The sequence below is a fragment of the Colias croceus genome, chromosome 2 (assembly GCF_905220415.1).
Source record: "Colias croceus chromosome 2, ilColCroc2.1".
NCBI lineage: Eukaryota > Metazoa > Arthropoda > Insecta > Lepidoptera > Pieridae > Colias > Colias croceus.
The window spans coordinates 8,966,131-8,982,423 of NC_059538.1; the positions used below are offsets into that span (position 1 = coordinate 8,966,131).

At 30.6% G+C, this 16,293-nt stretch overlaps 2 protein-coding genes across 2 annotated transcripts in view; one reads left to right on the plus strand and one right to left on the minus strand.

Annotated features, from left to right (window-relative positions):
• The window catches only part of LOC123698712, an 81,231-nt gene that overhangs the window by 50,057 nt on the left and 14,881 nt on the right, over positions 1-16,293 (minus strand). The window lies entirely within an intron of this gene.
• Positions 554-1,077, plus strand: LOC123698744. The gene is made up of 2 exons (XM_045645496.1): positions 554-600; positions 664-1,077. The coding sequence occupies exons 1-2, from the start codon at positions 562-564 to the stop codon at positions 961-963; spliced, it is 339 nt and encodes a 112-aa protein (XP_045501452.1). The 5' UTR covers positions 554-561; the 3' UTR covers positions 964-1,077.

The window sequence follows — 16,293 nt, forward strand, 5'->3', positions numbered from 1 at the left end:
TTAATTAAATAAATATTTTATTTATAGATAATTGAATCATTTTGTAATCTCTAGATTTAATTAATTACTTTTCACGAGTTTTATTCCAAATCAGAGGTCCAAAGAGTTCTTAATATGAAATCATTAATTTTGATTTTACCTAATAACATATTTTTTTCATATTTTACTATTTGTACAAATAAACACTTTCTGTGGACCTTCCGTAGTTTATCAAATATTAAAAAATAGGTATTATTACCTATTTAAAAAATTGTGTATATGACCTTTAAACTAGAAAAAATACAACTATGCTACATACATTACGTTTTCTCACGGTTCTATTACGTTCTATAATATACTTACAAATATTGACAATGGTCAATGGTGTCTGTCCTCTACGTTATCAAACATACTGAGAACTCTTGAAAATTGTGCAACTAAGTATTTCAAAACTTCAAAATCATCACAAGCAAAACTATACTTGAGATAGACAACGTAGATACAAATTTTTAATAGTTTTACTTATATAAATGGGTGTTCCTATTTTTTAATCATTTCAATAGGCTTACTGAGTACGTAGCCATGGTTGGAAAAATTCTTCTAGGACTCCTCTTGTGGAAGGTAAATATATTTTAATTAAGAAAGTAAATATAACTATACAATAACTACCTAATACAAGTTTAGTTTTGTTTCACGGTTGCTGGAAAGTGCTACCAAGGATGCAGTTCAGGCTACGGGTATGAACAACCGGGATATGAATATGGTATGGCCAACTACATGGAATCCTCGGCTTATAACCCAGCTACATCAGTCCCGAATAACCAGCCAATAGTCATCGTCATAAAAGATGACGACAAATTCGACTTACGTGATTGGTTGGAGATTCTGCTAGCTCGTGGTGACAACGATGCTCCCACATACATCCCTTACCCAGTCCCTGTACCATGCTGCTCATGTGGAATGTCAAACTGTTGCCGCAACTAAGACTGCAATGCAGCTTGCAGATCTAATAACGCTATCAATCAAAACAGTTCTCAAGAGATGATTGCTCGTATCGATTGTACAAAATATGAATAAATATAGTTCGAGTAAACAGCATTGTTTTGTATGTTTTATTTATTAATTTAACCTATTTAAATCAATGAGCTTTTGTGATTAGTAAAGCTATGTGCACAAAAATCTAATACAAGGCATTTTTGTATTATGGAAATTATCAATGAAATAATTTTCAATCGAAATGTTAATCAAGGAGAATCCTGTTAAATAGATGTAATATCAATTTCCTCGAAAATGTTATTAGCAAGGTTTGAAGGGGTTTTGGGGACTACAAATTGATTTAGAGAGGTTGTCTAACGAAAATTACACTTAGTTTCAACATACATATATTATACACTCAAGCAATCCTGTTTAGAATAAAATAAATACAGTATAAAAAATCTAAATAGAAATACTCAGATAAACTCATGAAATAATTGTATTATCATGGATCAAAATCGAGTAAAAAGGAGTCGGATAATCGGTTACACACTATGAAGTCTGGGTGAAGCTTATAAACGCGTGATAAAATAGTCTCTTGATCTTACTAATTAATCATCAAAAATATATTCATATTTATTATTAACTTTCTTACTAAGTCAGTTAATAATAATAAGATTAACTCAATATGTATCTAATTAACAATAATCACTCTAAGATTCGTAACTAGCTTGTACAAAAGTTTGAATTCAGAAATTTGTTCATAATTTACTCTATAGCTGTTTCGCTAAATATTTAATCTTGTAAAGTATTAAATACACGAAGTATATAATGAATTAGGTTATATCTTTTGTTAGAAGAGATTATGCCACAGATTATGCAAATAAATGCCGGAAAGATATATATTTGTTTTTAATTTAGTGTTTAAGTTTTGTAAAAACTTAGCAATTAGGTGGCATGTATATTTTGATATTGGTAGCTATTTTTAGAGCTTATTTTACTGGTTTAGTCAATATTATATATCATAATTAATAAGAAAATAGTAAAAATATTGTAGATTTTCATTTCGTCATTCGGTTACGGCTTTAAAAATAAAGATAAAAAATTAATATATTTCCTTTTAAATGAGTGATCTAGTAACGTTAATGTCTGCGGCTTTTTATAGGTTTCCTCGTCTCATGCCTATTAAATAATAAATCTAATTTGAAAAAATGTTTCTTGTAAACATTTTAAATGAGCTGCAATAAAAATCGAATTAAATAGACTTAGGAAGTCAAAACCTAACGAGCATTTTCCAAAAAAAAAATAATATACCTAGCTAATGGAATAAAAAAATAAAATTGCTTACTTACTAGGTTAAGTAGGTAGTTATTATTATTTAATTGTATTTTCAATTGAAATAAAACTCTATGTAACTTAGAATACGTTGTTGCTTATACTAATAATAGATAGATAGATAGATAATACTTTATTGAACACACACAAGATTTACATAAAACACAAAAAAAAAACAAACATTAATTACATAGTTATATCATTACCGTGAAATACAATTTATTTTTATTGTAATTCGAAAGAATTCTAACTATTTTGATTCTATCTACGTGCTCTTGTTGACACATATACCTATTTACGAAATCCGATGCATTGCTAAATATTATAGGACAAGGACATAGAGTATATAAAAGGAAATAATTTCTTTGAATTTCATAAAAATCGAAATGGCTTCTATGAAAGTTACAATCCTCTTTGCTTTATTACTCATCGTCAAGGTAGGTTCCAATTTACCAATTATTGTTTGTAAAATTATCTTAATATATATAAATCTCGTGTCACAATGTTTGTCCTCAATGGACTCCTAAACCACTTAACCGATTATAATTAAATGCTGCACACCATGTGCAGTTCGATCCAACTTGAGAGATAGGATAGTTTAAACATGTAGGTACCACGGGCGAAGCCGGGGCGGACCGCTAGTTGTAGTATATAAAACAATGAACATTATTTGTAGATTCATGAGTAAGCAGTCTAATATGCATCAACAACATGTATACTTAATTTGGTTTTTATTTCAGACCGTCTTGGGCAACTGCGGCCCATACGGACATGGACCCTATGGACATCCCGCTATATACAGAGATAATGATGACAACGATCTAGAAATTCTGCTGCCTATACTATTGATGGCTCTGCTCGGAAATGGTGGCGGTTTCGGAGGAATGGCCCAGCCTCCAGCCCCAATCCCCATCCCAATTCCTTACGCTGGTGGCTTCAACAACTGTGGTTGTGGCGGTTGTGGATGTCAGCGCTGCTAATTTTTTTTATTTTTTTTTTAACCATAAATTAACAGCATATATTTTCGGACAGTTTTTTAAATGAGGTTTAGTAAGTTTCAATATACTTATTAAACCTCATTTAAAAAAAGCCCGCCCTAAATCTGTTCGGATTTGTTTATGCTACACTAAATCACGTTCGTCTCGAATTTAAAGGCATGCGAGCCTCAGCGAAAATCTAAATAATCGATTACCAATCTGTATGAGATTGCTTCGACCGGATTTAGAAATATATTTGATGGTACATTTCAGCGAAATAGCTTTTTAAGTTTTTTATTGGAATCTTATATTTTTGTCACTATTATGTATGGTTGAAAAAAATTGGATTGGCACATTGATGACACAAATGCAAATATATTTTAATAGTTTGGTAAATATTTTTTACAAATTATGGAAAACATTGAATTGAATATATACCAAAACTGTCAAAGATAGTATAGATGGAAAGTGTAAATTGTAATCCAATAGGAATCATATTTTTATATGCCTGTTTTCGAATGTTTGTAAAAAGCCATAATAAATATCTTATTTTTATTGGACTAATTTAATTTCAACCCGAACCTATTATCATTTATAATTTACATGTTAGACTTTTAATCGTATTGAAACCATCAAAACATAACATACATTTAATAATTAGGTTATAATGTGAAATGTTTTACTTATTTCCGATAACATATACGTCTTATAGTAATTTCGTCTCAAGTTGCAACAAAATAATGTAATTTATTTTGTAAGTTATTATGTATAGCTATAAAAGAATATATTTCTGTGAATATGTTGTTATTAATGACTAAGATATAGGTCACTGTAGACAATTTGCATTGTTCGATTATCTTTATTGAAACAAAAAAACAATTGTTCTATTTTCTATTATTTACATTTGTGAAATGATTTTCTTGTTACAATTACACACATCAAGATGCTATTGATATGGCTTATCGTCGTGATTGTTACGAAAGTAAGTTTCCTATTAAGGGGGGTTAGGCGGTCAGCGAAAATTCAGCTATTCGGGCCTGAGGTAAGCGGTGAGGGGGTCCGCGTTTAGTATGGAATCAACGTGCTCGAAACTAAAAATCGTAAGCGCCATTCACATTTTTATCAAAAAGTGAATGAAAATATTTAGTATTTTCTAAATCTAAAACAGTCACGAAATCGAGAAGGTAAATGCCTATGTACTTGTGATTTTATACGAATTATTATCGTAAAATACGGTTGTAATGAGCATTTATATGATATTTTAGAGGTAACTTCAGGATTTTTTTTTATCGAGCAAAATTTTTCCAATCGTGTTTTGGAAACAGTCATCCCATCACACATACGTTCTGTAATACATATTAGAAATTTCAGTGCGAAAAAACCTCAATATTTTCAATTATAGCTCATAGAAAACAGTCCATTTTTCCGTGTTCACCTACTAAGGGCCCTTAAATTTTGTTACGTAGTAGATGGTAGTAGTGTGTCCTAGCTATTCATAGTTTATTTTCTATTGTTTTCACAGGAATATGTCAGTGGCGTTAGAACCGACGTTTGGAAAGAAAGTGCTAACGTGCAAACAAGTCTGAAGCAAAAAACGAACATTCGTCGCACACCGTGCCGCAAATATTTGAAATCATCAGCGAAAGAAGGGTCAACTTTATCGCCTTTTGAACCACGAATTTCTGAAACTATTTTCCCAGAAACTATAGGTATATCCTATTTCCATATTAGATTCTACACAGCCTTACTACTTTTTATCAGAATTTCGAGACAGCATTACGGGCCCGTTCGAGAATGATGTAAAACAATCTTATAACTGCCTTTCATCGAAATCAAACGAGTGTCAACAAGATACAATATGTAGTTACTTTGTAGATAATTGCATGAAAAATACTCGATACAATTCCAAAAATCGAAAAGGAAAAAATATGAATCCAATTATTGGAAAACATAATTCAAAAGAAACTCAAGAGTGTGACGAAAAAAGCAACATAAATTATTCATCTTTGTTAAATGAAAAATTAAAAAAGTATACGGAATCTTCTCTTCCGCTTACAATTAACGTTAATATTGAAGTTCTTAAAAATGGTATAGCAGCAAATAATATTTCTGATTTTGTTGATGAAAATCGTAGCGATGATGATATCTCAGGGGACGCAACATGTGAAATAACAGATTCAATGTCTTACAATTTCTCTTTAATCGAGGAAATAATAAATATAGGAGAAATGCCACAATACGATGAACAGATTGTACCACCACCACTCTATGATTATGCAGAATTTGAAGATACTGCAACCTCATATATATCTGAAGATGAAAGAGAAAAGATATATTGTAATAACGCTATATGCATCAACTCAATACTTGAAAATGATGACTGTATAAAAGTATCTTCTGATTCAGCGTTACTAAATTATAACAATATTGATTTATCTACAGAAAGTGCAGTTACATCATGTCCTGATTACTAACTTATATTGTCATAATTTTAGAAATTAATTATTATTAAATTATTTAATAAAGTGTGTTACCAAATAATGGATGTTTTAATTAATGCGTGCAATAGTAATATATCTATTGGAACTAATTTATAACAATCAAATGATTACAATACACACTGATTACATAAAAAGTAATAATAGTTCTATATTTCACTGATAAGCATTTAATTTAGGTAACGCATCAATTTCCTAGGAAAATAATTTGAAATGTGTGTTATAAATAATTGTGATAAAGAGTATTGTTTACACTTCAGCATGGCTGTTCGTGAAAGAGTGGCTTTATTTATTTTTATAGCCATGTATTTATTGGTAAGTTTTTAATATATAAGTTATTAATGTTTTATAGCTGCAAATGATTTTCGGAATTATATTACATTTAACTTACACATAACTTTATCTATTGCAGATAAATAGTGCTAATTGTTTGCCGAGAAATTTATCACGGGCCCAAAAATTAGAAAACAAATTAAAGAAATCCATAAATATTAACTCAACAGAACCAGGGACAAGACTGAAGCTGAGAACAAATTCAAAGAACGTAAATATTCCAGCGAGGACAATGAATAATGCAAAACATGAAAATCTATGCGAAAAATTCAATTTTCCTGAAATCGAGTACCCAACCGCTTCGGAACCCAATATGCCTTTCCATTTTCGAGAAAGTGCTAAAAATTTGCCTCAAAAATATAATTCTCCTAAGGTTAAAAGTAACAAATCCCCATACCCTATTTCACATGCAACAAAACCTAATAAAAATAGGAAGGCAGGTAAAACGCAAAATTACCCACTACGTCAGGGGCGTGAAAATAAAACAATGGCTGAATTTTCATCAGCTCCCAGTTACAGAGATATAGGTGTATTTCCCGAAGTTGAATATCCACAGAAAGCAAAGGATATTTGGCAACCAAATTATTGGAATTGCCCTCCAAAAGTTGTAAAAACAACAGTAGAAAGTACTCAAAATAAAATAAACACTGATTATAAAGGAGCTCATAGAGCCAGCTCACAATCATCTTATACATCACGAAAGGGTAAGAATTCAAAAAATATTAGCAAAGCATCCAAAAAAGTATCAAACCAGGCAAATAGTTTAAAACATCAACCTGATGCAACGAACTATGATTTTGGACAAAAGGAATTACAATTCTATGATACAATAAAACCTGAAATTAATATTAATTCTGAAAACGTCTATACGGCTACACCAATGCCACAATGTGTACAAAAGGAAGATCTCATTAAAACCGCATTGTATGCAAAAATATACGCCAGTATCGCGAACAAAGCTATTGCATCAATTAAAAACATATTAAAGTCTGATAAATCGAATACGACGAACGATTATTATGGTCTACCTAATATGAAGGAAAGTGATATACTAGAGGATATATTACGTTATTCACATTCCAATTCGGACGACTACGATTTTTATTCGTTGTTCCATAACAATTACTATGCAACGACACAACGAACATCACATGAGCTTTCTTGCGAAGTAGCAGATAATATAACCCAATCGTGGATAAATTGTTTTAATCCATTAACCGAGAAACCAGAAATAATTGCTGATTTTCAGCAGACTCTATCAACAAAAAGTTCAAGTGATTCATGCAATATAAACCATTACTCACAATCTATTATATTAGATACAACAAGTTCATCACACTTGACAGACGTTATCAATACAATGCCAGACGCCACAACATTATCACCACGTGCGTTTATTTACGATGACAGAAAGATATATGATAAAAATAATGCGTCGATCCTCGGCCAGAGTAACGAATGTGATGTCAGAACGCTAGATAAAATTGATGTAATATCATGTAGTAATGATACAGATTCTAATAAAACACATATTGATAGAAGTGATCAGAATGCTATCAACGCTGAGCATGATTCATTATTTAAATTAGATGATGAGTTTACGACTGATGTATACCCAGAAATAAAAGTAAACGGTGCGTTTGTATTGAGTACGGCTGCCCCATTTAAAATGTCTTTAGACGATCCATCATGGGCTAATTCAGAGATTATCGATCCGTATAAATCTGTATCTTACCCCGATGAACTTGAAGAATATTACATAGCAGTTGGATAAACGGATGACTGATGCAATAAGTTTTACAATATTATTTAGATGTCTATGTTCCAGTGGTTAAGTCATAGTTACTAAGCTCCTTGTTTGATATTATGTTACTTATGTATAATTATTTATGAATAAAAGCTAATTGTTGATCAATTTCTATTTTTAATCCAATACCGTATGTGTCGTCGAAGTGTCTAGAACAATTAAAGGTATTATGATAAGTAGGCATTAACCCAAACATACCACGTTTGCTCTAAATTATTAACGAGTAGGTATTCTCCACACGAACTGCAGCTGAATGGCTTCCTATAATCTAGACTTAGACTCTTTGTTTACGCTGCTAAGAACCTTAACCGGCACAATGTTCTTATTACATTTTTACTTGAAACAAAAGTATTACTTTTTATTTAATTATTGCTTTTCTTACTATTATTTTTCTCGTGTAAGATATTTTTTTAAATCTTAACATTCTCATATCTAGTTTTCCTTATTATAAAATATTTAAGAAACAAATCTTCGATGTATTTAAATTAAAATGGTGTTAAATCATTTATTATGTTATGTACCTAAAATGTAAACAACAAAATGTTTTATTTAATAAAAGCAAAATCTAGGTCATTGTCAACTCGACCTGACATTGAGAAAGTGCACAAATTGAACCGCTTAGACCACTCATGAATTTCTTGAGATTTTAACACGACGTTTTAATTTTTCTGCTATCTTAGTTAGAAAATAATTGTAAGCACAAAATAATTTACAAAAACCCTAGAAATAACTTAAAAAATAACAATCAGCGGAAGCTCTCACAAAAACATTATAATACAGAGTTAATTAACTTAGACATGAATAATGACAGGTATCGAAAAATTAAAAAAAAAACCAACGCAAAAACGCGGCAATGAAACCGGTTGGAATGACACTATGCGACCTTGGTGTTACATCATTGCGCCGGCGCGAGCGCGCCTTTATCATTAGGAAAATAACTAAACATACAGAAAATTGCTTCACGTACAAGACAAATTAAATTTGTATGCTAGTAATTAGTCGCCTAAATTACTAAACAACTTGAATTTAAAATCAACATCTATGTAGAGATAGAATAACGAAGTTCGTGAATATTTAACTACAACGTTCTCAAGCTGTCAACTGTTCGAACCGAATTTTAAAATTAACGACAAGCGCAAACTTTTACTGGGTAAGTATTATGTGGTACCTATTATTTTAGTTTCTACTTCCAATGTCGCATTATCCATATGGATTAACATGTAACTTTGTTGAAATTGTTTATTAGTTTTGTTTCGGACGAGTTGTTTATAAATGTGTTGCCGCAATATAATCTAATATATTGCGGCAACACATTTATAAACAACAGCTTGGTGTGCGTGCAACGAAAAGATATAATTTATATCCAGTAATATATAAAGCGATACAAAATATCTCTTTTCGATTAGATAATTTAAATATTGATGAAAATCATCGTATCCTATTTTACTACGAGTCCGAACGGGAGGTTATCATTTAGATAGGCGTAGAATTTGGAAGTAAGTATTTTTGAAAAGAAACATTATTTTAGAATACAGAAGTACATATTACCAATCTGCTGTATGAAAATAAAACAAAAGAATCTTGTAAATATCACACGGGAATACCAGGAAATACAACATCCTGTCGTTCGTTTCTGGTATAATGTATCCTTTAGATATTGAAATACGATAAAAATATGTTTTCTTTAATCTTGTGTAGGATCATGTGTCTGTGAAGTATTAAAAATATAAAAAAGTGTGTGTGCAAGGTGTGTGCCGATCACACGTGTCAGAAGTGAAACTTCTTTGACCATATTCAAAGATACCAAAATCATTGCCTTACTCCATGACGCGACTTTAAAATTTTACTCTTAACGTGCCTAAAAAATTTTCACTTCAATAATGAGCACTCGGTTTCCACCACCATTTCCTTAATATTATCCTACATAGAAAAACACATTCCTACGTGATTGTTTAGTGGCTAGCTTACATTACTATTCCCGTAAAAATTATTTTCATCGCTCCTTGCTGCAGTTATATCATGGTCTAGAATAGAAACGCAGGACGAATGAAGCCTCAAACTTATATAAATCAAGAAAATGCGAGAAATTATCAATCAATAAATTTATTCACCATTCTAAATATTCTCAAATACAATTAATCTTAATCTTAAATAGCTATTTTAAAATACATTTTGATTACGTCCCCATTCTTAGCTTGACAATACTGGCAAATATATTATTGGCACTGGGCGCAATGCAACATCCATCACCAGATAAAAACATAAATATGACGCCAGCCATTGTTTTGAGATCGAATGACAAACGTAAAGATTGATAGTCATTGTTAACTCTATCTCATTGTTAGGTAATGCACGGAATGGGCTTGCCGTAATTATGTGATCTGAGCATGTCTATAGGTAATGTATTAGGGCTACCGAAGCGTGACTAAGGTCAGTTATAGCGAACGTCGGATGTTGTGTCATTAAATTTTTATAAAATGTTGGTTTCGATGGACAGTTTTAACGTTTGGGTTCAGCTACAAAGTTTTTGTTAGCAATGAGTATATATCAAAATTCTAAATGTTAATAAAGACAATCGTCTAAATTAAAAATAGATCTATTTTATACCTAATTTATAGAAATCTCCATCATAATTATGTTCACCTTATCATACTTCTCTTTTATAAAAGCGATGGATATCTGAACTTAATTAAATATGGCTATGTATATGTAGAACATATATAATTCAATTTATAAAAATGTTTAGTATTGAGTACACGATATGACACGGCATGTTGCTGAAAATGTGAGCATAAAGGATTGGTTTTAAATACTTATTTGCCCTCAATTCTCATCCATGCAACTATAATGTCCCACGGTGTAGCGTGGCAGCAGCTAGATGATAATGAAAGTTGATATACATGTTCATTAGGTGCATATTTTGTTTCTGGTCTCGTGGATATAAATAAAACAAGAGCAACTGATTATATAAACATAACGACGTATTTGGAAATTTAACCAGTCATCTATTAGTAGGTACCTACTAAGATTAGTACAATACATGTAAAAATCTATTTATACCTATTAAGTGTAAGCTCTTAAGCTTCCTCGCCTCATGGTTGAGCAAATTCATTCACCTTTGGCCATTTCATAAATTGAAAGTGAAATTTTTTCTAATACCATGCAAAAGAGCTGCATATAAAATGTCATCAATTAGTGAAACTCCACTAACATGCGGTAGTGGTATCTCTGCCAAAAATATGAAAGTTCGGATGCAAATATGATCAAGATGATTATGAAGATTGGCAAGCGGCCCGCTTGGCGCTAATCCGTCGTACCTACTAGGTACTACCTAAATCTTAATATTGCATTTAGTTTGTGATTCTATTGTCACAGATATAATATGACTAAACAACCATAACGACATTCTAACACGATACCGCAATACTTTTTTCCTTATTTAATTTGTACATTTATAGATAAAACAAACATAATATAATGTTCAGTAACTATTAACTTATTTAATTCGCAAGTGAAAAAAATAATTCCAATTCTAATAAAAACTGCTATACAATCTAGAAGACAGTACTATCAATACGTGTGTTATAGAACAGGGAAATAAATATTTCAGGGAAATTATGAGCGAAATAAGCTTTAAGATTAGACCTCTACTATGAACTAGAAAGCTCGTTATTTTTTTAACACAAAATAGTTGCTAAAATGTTTGTATTTTTAGTATGCATACAATGTTTATCTAGCATCATTAAAAACGATAGGTTGCAAAAACGTAACGAGCAATAACTAATAGGAAATACATTGTATTTTAGTTGTAACTGAGAACCCTAATGCAATTATTTTGAACTTGCTTGTTCTATAATAAATCAATTTCTATTACAATGTCCATCAGATACTCAAATGCTTCAGTGAAATGTCCCCCATTACTCACAATTATCCTATTAGGGTAGTAAATACATACGGCTTTTATTTATGTAGGGTTGGCACTTGAAAGATATAGAGATACATAATCCTTTTCTTAAATATTAATAAGCTCGTTATTTTGCTACTTAAATGTCAAATCGTCTGTTCAAACTCAAAAAATTGAAAATACAACATCACAGAAGTGTGATAATTCGTTTGGGATAAATTACATTTTGGTACATTTCAATTGAAGTAATACAATTTATGTAGAGCACCTACTCACGTTCTTTATCCAATCATTTTTTTCGTGAAACTCTAGAAAATTTATTTGAACATGCAAAGAGTTGTAAGCTCTATTTTTTATGTGATGTGAAAGTAAACGAAGCGACAGCCCTAGTGAATCGATAATCAAACGGAGCGTACAAAATAAATCTTCATTAAGACAACATGTGGCAAGTGCGCGCTTACTCTATATAAAAGCTCTACCAATGCCATCGTGTACATTTCATCGCTTTACAACTGTTTCTTATTTGCCTACAACTTACCAACATAAATACTTCCGTAATTCTTAATGAGATCGAATGTATGTAAAGCTTTTTAGGTGAATATTATGAATGAGATAATTAATGACATTTTTAAATTGTGTCACTTATAAATTATAGGGTTTCAATTATTCTTAATTATTGGTCATAACTTGTTTTTTATGTAATTCCAGTGAGAATTTTATCACACCTACATAATAACTAATTAAAAAAGGTTTTATAAAAATCAAGCTTATACCAGTAAGTGATAATTACATAAATCTAAAAGAGAAAGTTAGTACGCATTTTGTTCTGTCCATGTATTTAAATGATTAAAACGTTACTACTTCTTTATGATTTACTATTTCCTTCGCAATTATGTAACATCGTAACATAATACAATTCTTTGAATTAATTTGTGCTTAATAACTCGGAAATGATATTTGCATTTATTAACCTGTGTAAAATCTATTAATGTTTACATAATATACTGTAGTAAATGAGACTTTTAATTTATTTTATAAAATATTCATCGTATTATTTACGTTTAGTCAAATTCCATAATAGGTAGTGGTAGTAACTAATTTTTAATTACTTTTAAACATCTCTATAATTTTTTTTTGAATATTTGTTTGAATCGCAGAATCATTAATTAAAACCCAACAAGAAGAATATAGCACGTCATTATAAAATAACCTTAAAAGTAAAACTAGATTAAAACTAGGCAGTCTAAGATCCGTAATTTCAAAACTAGAAATAAAATGCGAGAAAAGGAAAAATCCATTTTACACTTATAGTTTAAATGGCATACTTTACGAATAAAAAGATGACTTTTCTCTTGAACTTTACAAACGTAATCTGATTTTTTATATAGAAAAACGAACTTTAACGCGCCTGTAAAATTAATTAATGACTGACTTTTTGTCTTTTGCAAAGTTCACGGAACGACTTGTAGAATCGGTCATACTTTGTAATTTGATTGAAAAACTTTTGAGACTAATTATATATAATGTAATGTTAGTTTGTAATGGACATTTACATTAACTTCATTACTAGACTTTTTCCAAATTAATAATTCCAAATTATTAATTAGTTGTAAACAGACATAGTTTTTAAAGCCTATTTAATAAACGAAACATCTCGTTTATTTGCTCTCAGGGTTACTTTCGTGTTCTGACATTTAATCTGAGTTACATCAGTCAAGTGTCCGTCAAAGTTCGTCATAAATGGGGTCTGGGTACTTACAGCGCACATCAAGTGTCTTTAACGTTAAATATAAAACAGAAATGTTCAGTGAAATTTAATTAAATTCTTTGCTGATTATTATTAAGCCTTGTGTTCGCATTAGTGTACTGATCGCTATAATAAATACCTATGTTTACTATATCCCCTTAGTTTAGTAGTTTAGAGAGTAGAGTTTAGAATTACTGTTTGTATAACATGTTTTTAACCCATTTTTAACTAGGTATGTCTTTAATCTTTGGTAAATTTGAAGTAGATAAACATTTTTTCATTGATGTGAACTTGATGTGATGTGGACCAAATTTATATTTTCCGATTCAATTCGTAAGTAGTATGAACTTTATTTCCATGCACTAAAAATATTTTTAATTCAACTTTGAATCGCATTGAAACGAACTTAACAATATTAATCAAACGTAATACCGCCAACAATGAAACGTGTTTAGTGTCTATGACCATAAATTATAGACATCCATAACCTACGCATAGACAATTGACCCTTATAACACAAGACGTCTTCAAAGATCAGCATTTAGTGGGCAAGTATGCGAGGTGAGAGGCGCGGGGGCGGGCGTAGGCGCAAGGCTACTTGCACAATGCACCGATAGAGTATTAGCTGGAGTGGAAACGTTGTTTTTATGAACTAATTAATTTTATATTGAAAAAAGTCCTAATATGTTAAATACAGTAGCTGCTAATACAAAAAGTTCTATGTTAAGCAATATACCTTAGAAGTAGATGCATCGTTCGTTAATAAATGCGTCACGTATATGTTCTAGATCTTTATCTGTAGATGCTACGTAAATAAAATAGCCTTACGTTTAAATATATAAGTAGATACTGAACTTATTTAAATATTTTTTTATTAGGTACGATAAACTAATTAGTCATGTCTCTCTTAAGTTAAGTACCTACTCCTATAATGTTTGAGGTAAGTAAACACTTTCAGAACTGCAAATTATCGTTTATTTTGTTTCCAGAAATACAGAAATAGCGTCTAAAAGTTTATATAACGCTTTTCTAACCATATTCGCTAATACTGGCAACCCGTCTTATTTACACTCGCTGAATGCTAATCTCTGAACTCCATATATACAACGCCCTACGCCATTTAAAGTCGTATTTAGCAATTCCTACGTGTGTCACAAATCACAATAAACCACTATAAATCAATTTAAGAACAAAGTCAGCCTTAACACGGAGATTTAGACTTAAATAAATGTTTAAAGTTTCGAGTTTTACCCCAAAAACTTGATTATGCAAATCAATTTTTTAGACAAAAACTTGATGTAACACGAGCATAATTCGATTGAAATATTGAGGCATTTCTATTGCACATGTGTACCTATATTATCTACTGATATTTCAGAAGTTTTTACTGGCTGATACAGGATACTGTGTACCTTTATATAAAAACGTATAGGTATTATTTGAAATGATGACGGAACATTGGTTACTTGCAAAAAACATTTGGTAACTTGTACTTGCTAAAACATTTGGTGTTACAGGATTATGCTTCTAGCATTGAATTTTTTTTTTTAGATAAATCATAAATGTAACATTGGAGTTAGTTATAATGTGTAGGGGAAAAACATTTCAAGAAAAAGTGAGTACTTTTTGGTCGGCTAACCCACGCTAACTTTAGTGTCGTAGTTTGATAAAAAGGATATGTTTTCTTTACACAATGAAAAATATCATACCATATTATAATAATATAGACTACACATAAAAGATCTAAATTCTAATGATATATACTTTTCGTCGCGACGAACTCTCTTTGAACTAGAGTAAGTAAATATTGTAAAATTCTTCTTTCAATTTGTAAATGGATGTGAAGACTATATAATTTCAAATTTCTCAGTAACAAGCTGAGATCATTGAACCCGATAAAGTTGTTTACATTCTTCTATATGGCGAAGTCAGTCTACAATGTTGTGTGACACTATGCAATTTAAGTAATGCAATCCTATGTAGACTATCCCTTTGCCAATAAATAATTTTAAAATAAGAAAATGGTTTAATATAAAATTATAACTGCGTCTCATCGTTTTAAAGAAGCATGCTTCACAAATTAACACGCGTGAATGAGCACTCTTAGAAGATCATCGAAGCACTGAATAAATAAAAGTTCTATATGATATTATATTGTAAAAGAATTATGTCGCGCCCTTTAGACATTGTGTAGACAATAGCTCAAGGGCTGCAGAGCTTATTCACGTTGAATTTTGCTTGCACTAACTTTTTTTCTCTCGATAGTGTACCCGTGTAAACCTTATATTCTTATGCTTTTTAAAACTTTATTAAGTAGTTAAGTATTTCTCATCCCAATTATTATTATTGATGTGACTTTGTTTCGTTGCGGATGTTTAGTCTTTTTACGCCAAAGGACGTAACTAGATTTCTATGGACGTAACATAGTATAATACTAAAGTATTTAATAATATGAAACGGATATAATTATAATTGATATAATAATTGTTCATGAATAAGTATTCTATAGTAAAATTTAATTTACAAATGTTTAATATGTTTTACGAATAAACAGGAGATCAATTCAGGATACATCGCCCATTTTTGCAAGTGACTACTATCAAGCTGATTTTCCGTTTGTAGCTTTATTTTGATGAGACACCGAATAATTTCGTGTACGAAACTCTCGATTGTGGCAGCTAACAGAGATAACAAGGATAAATTTTTTTGATTTGATGGTTCTCAAATATTTATTAGGT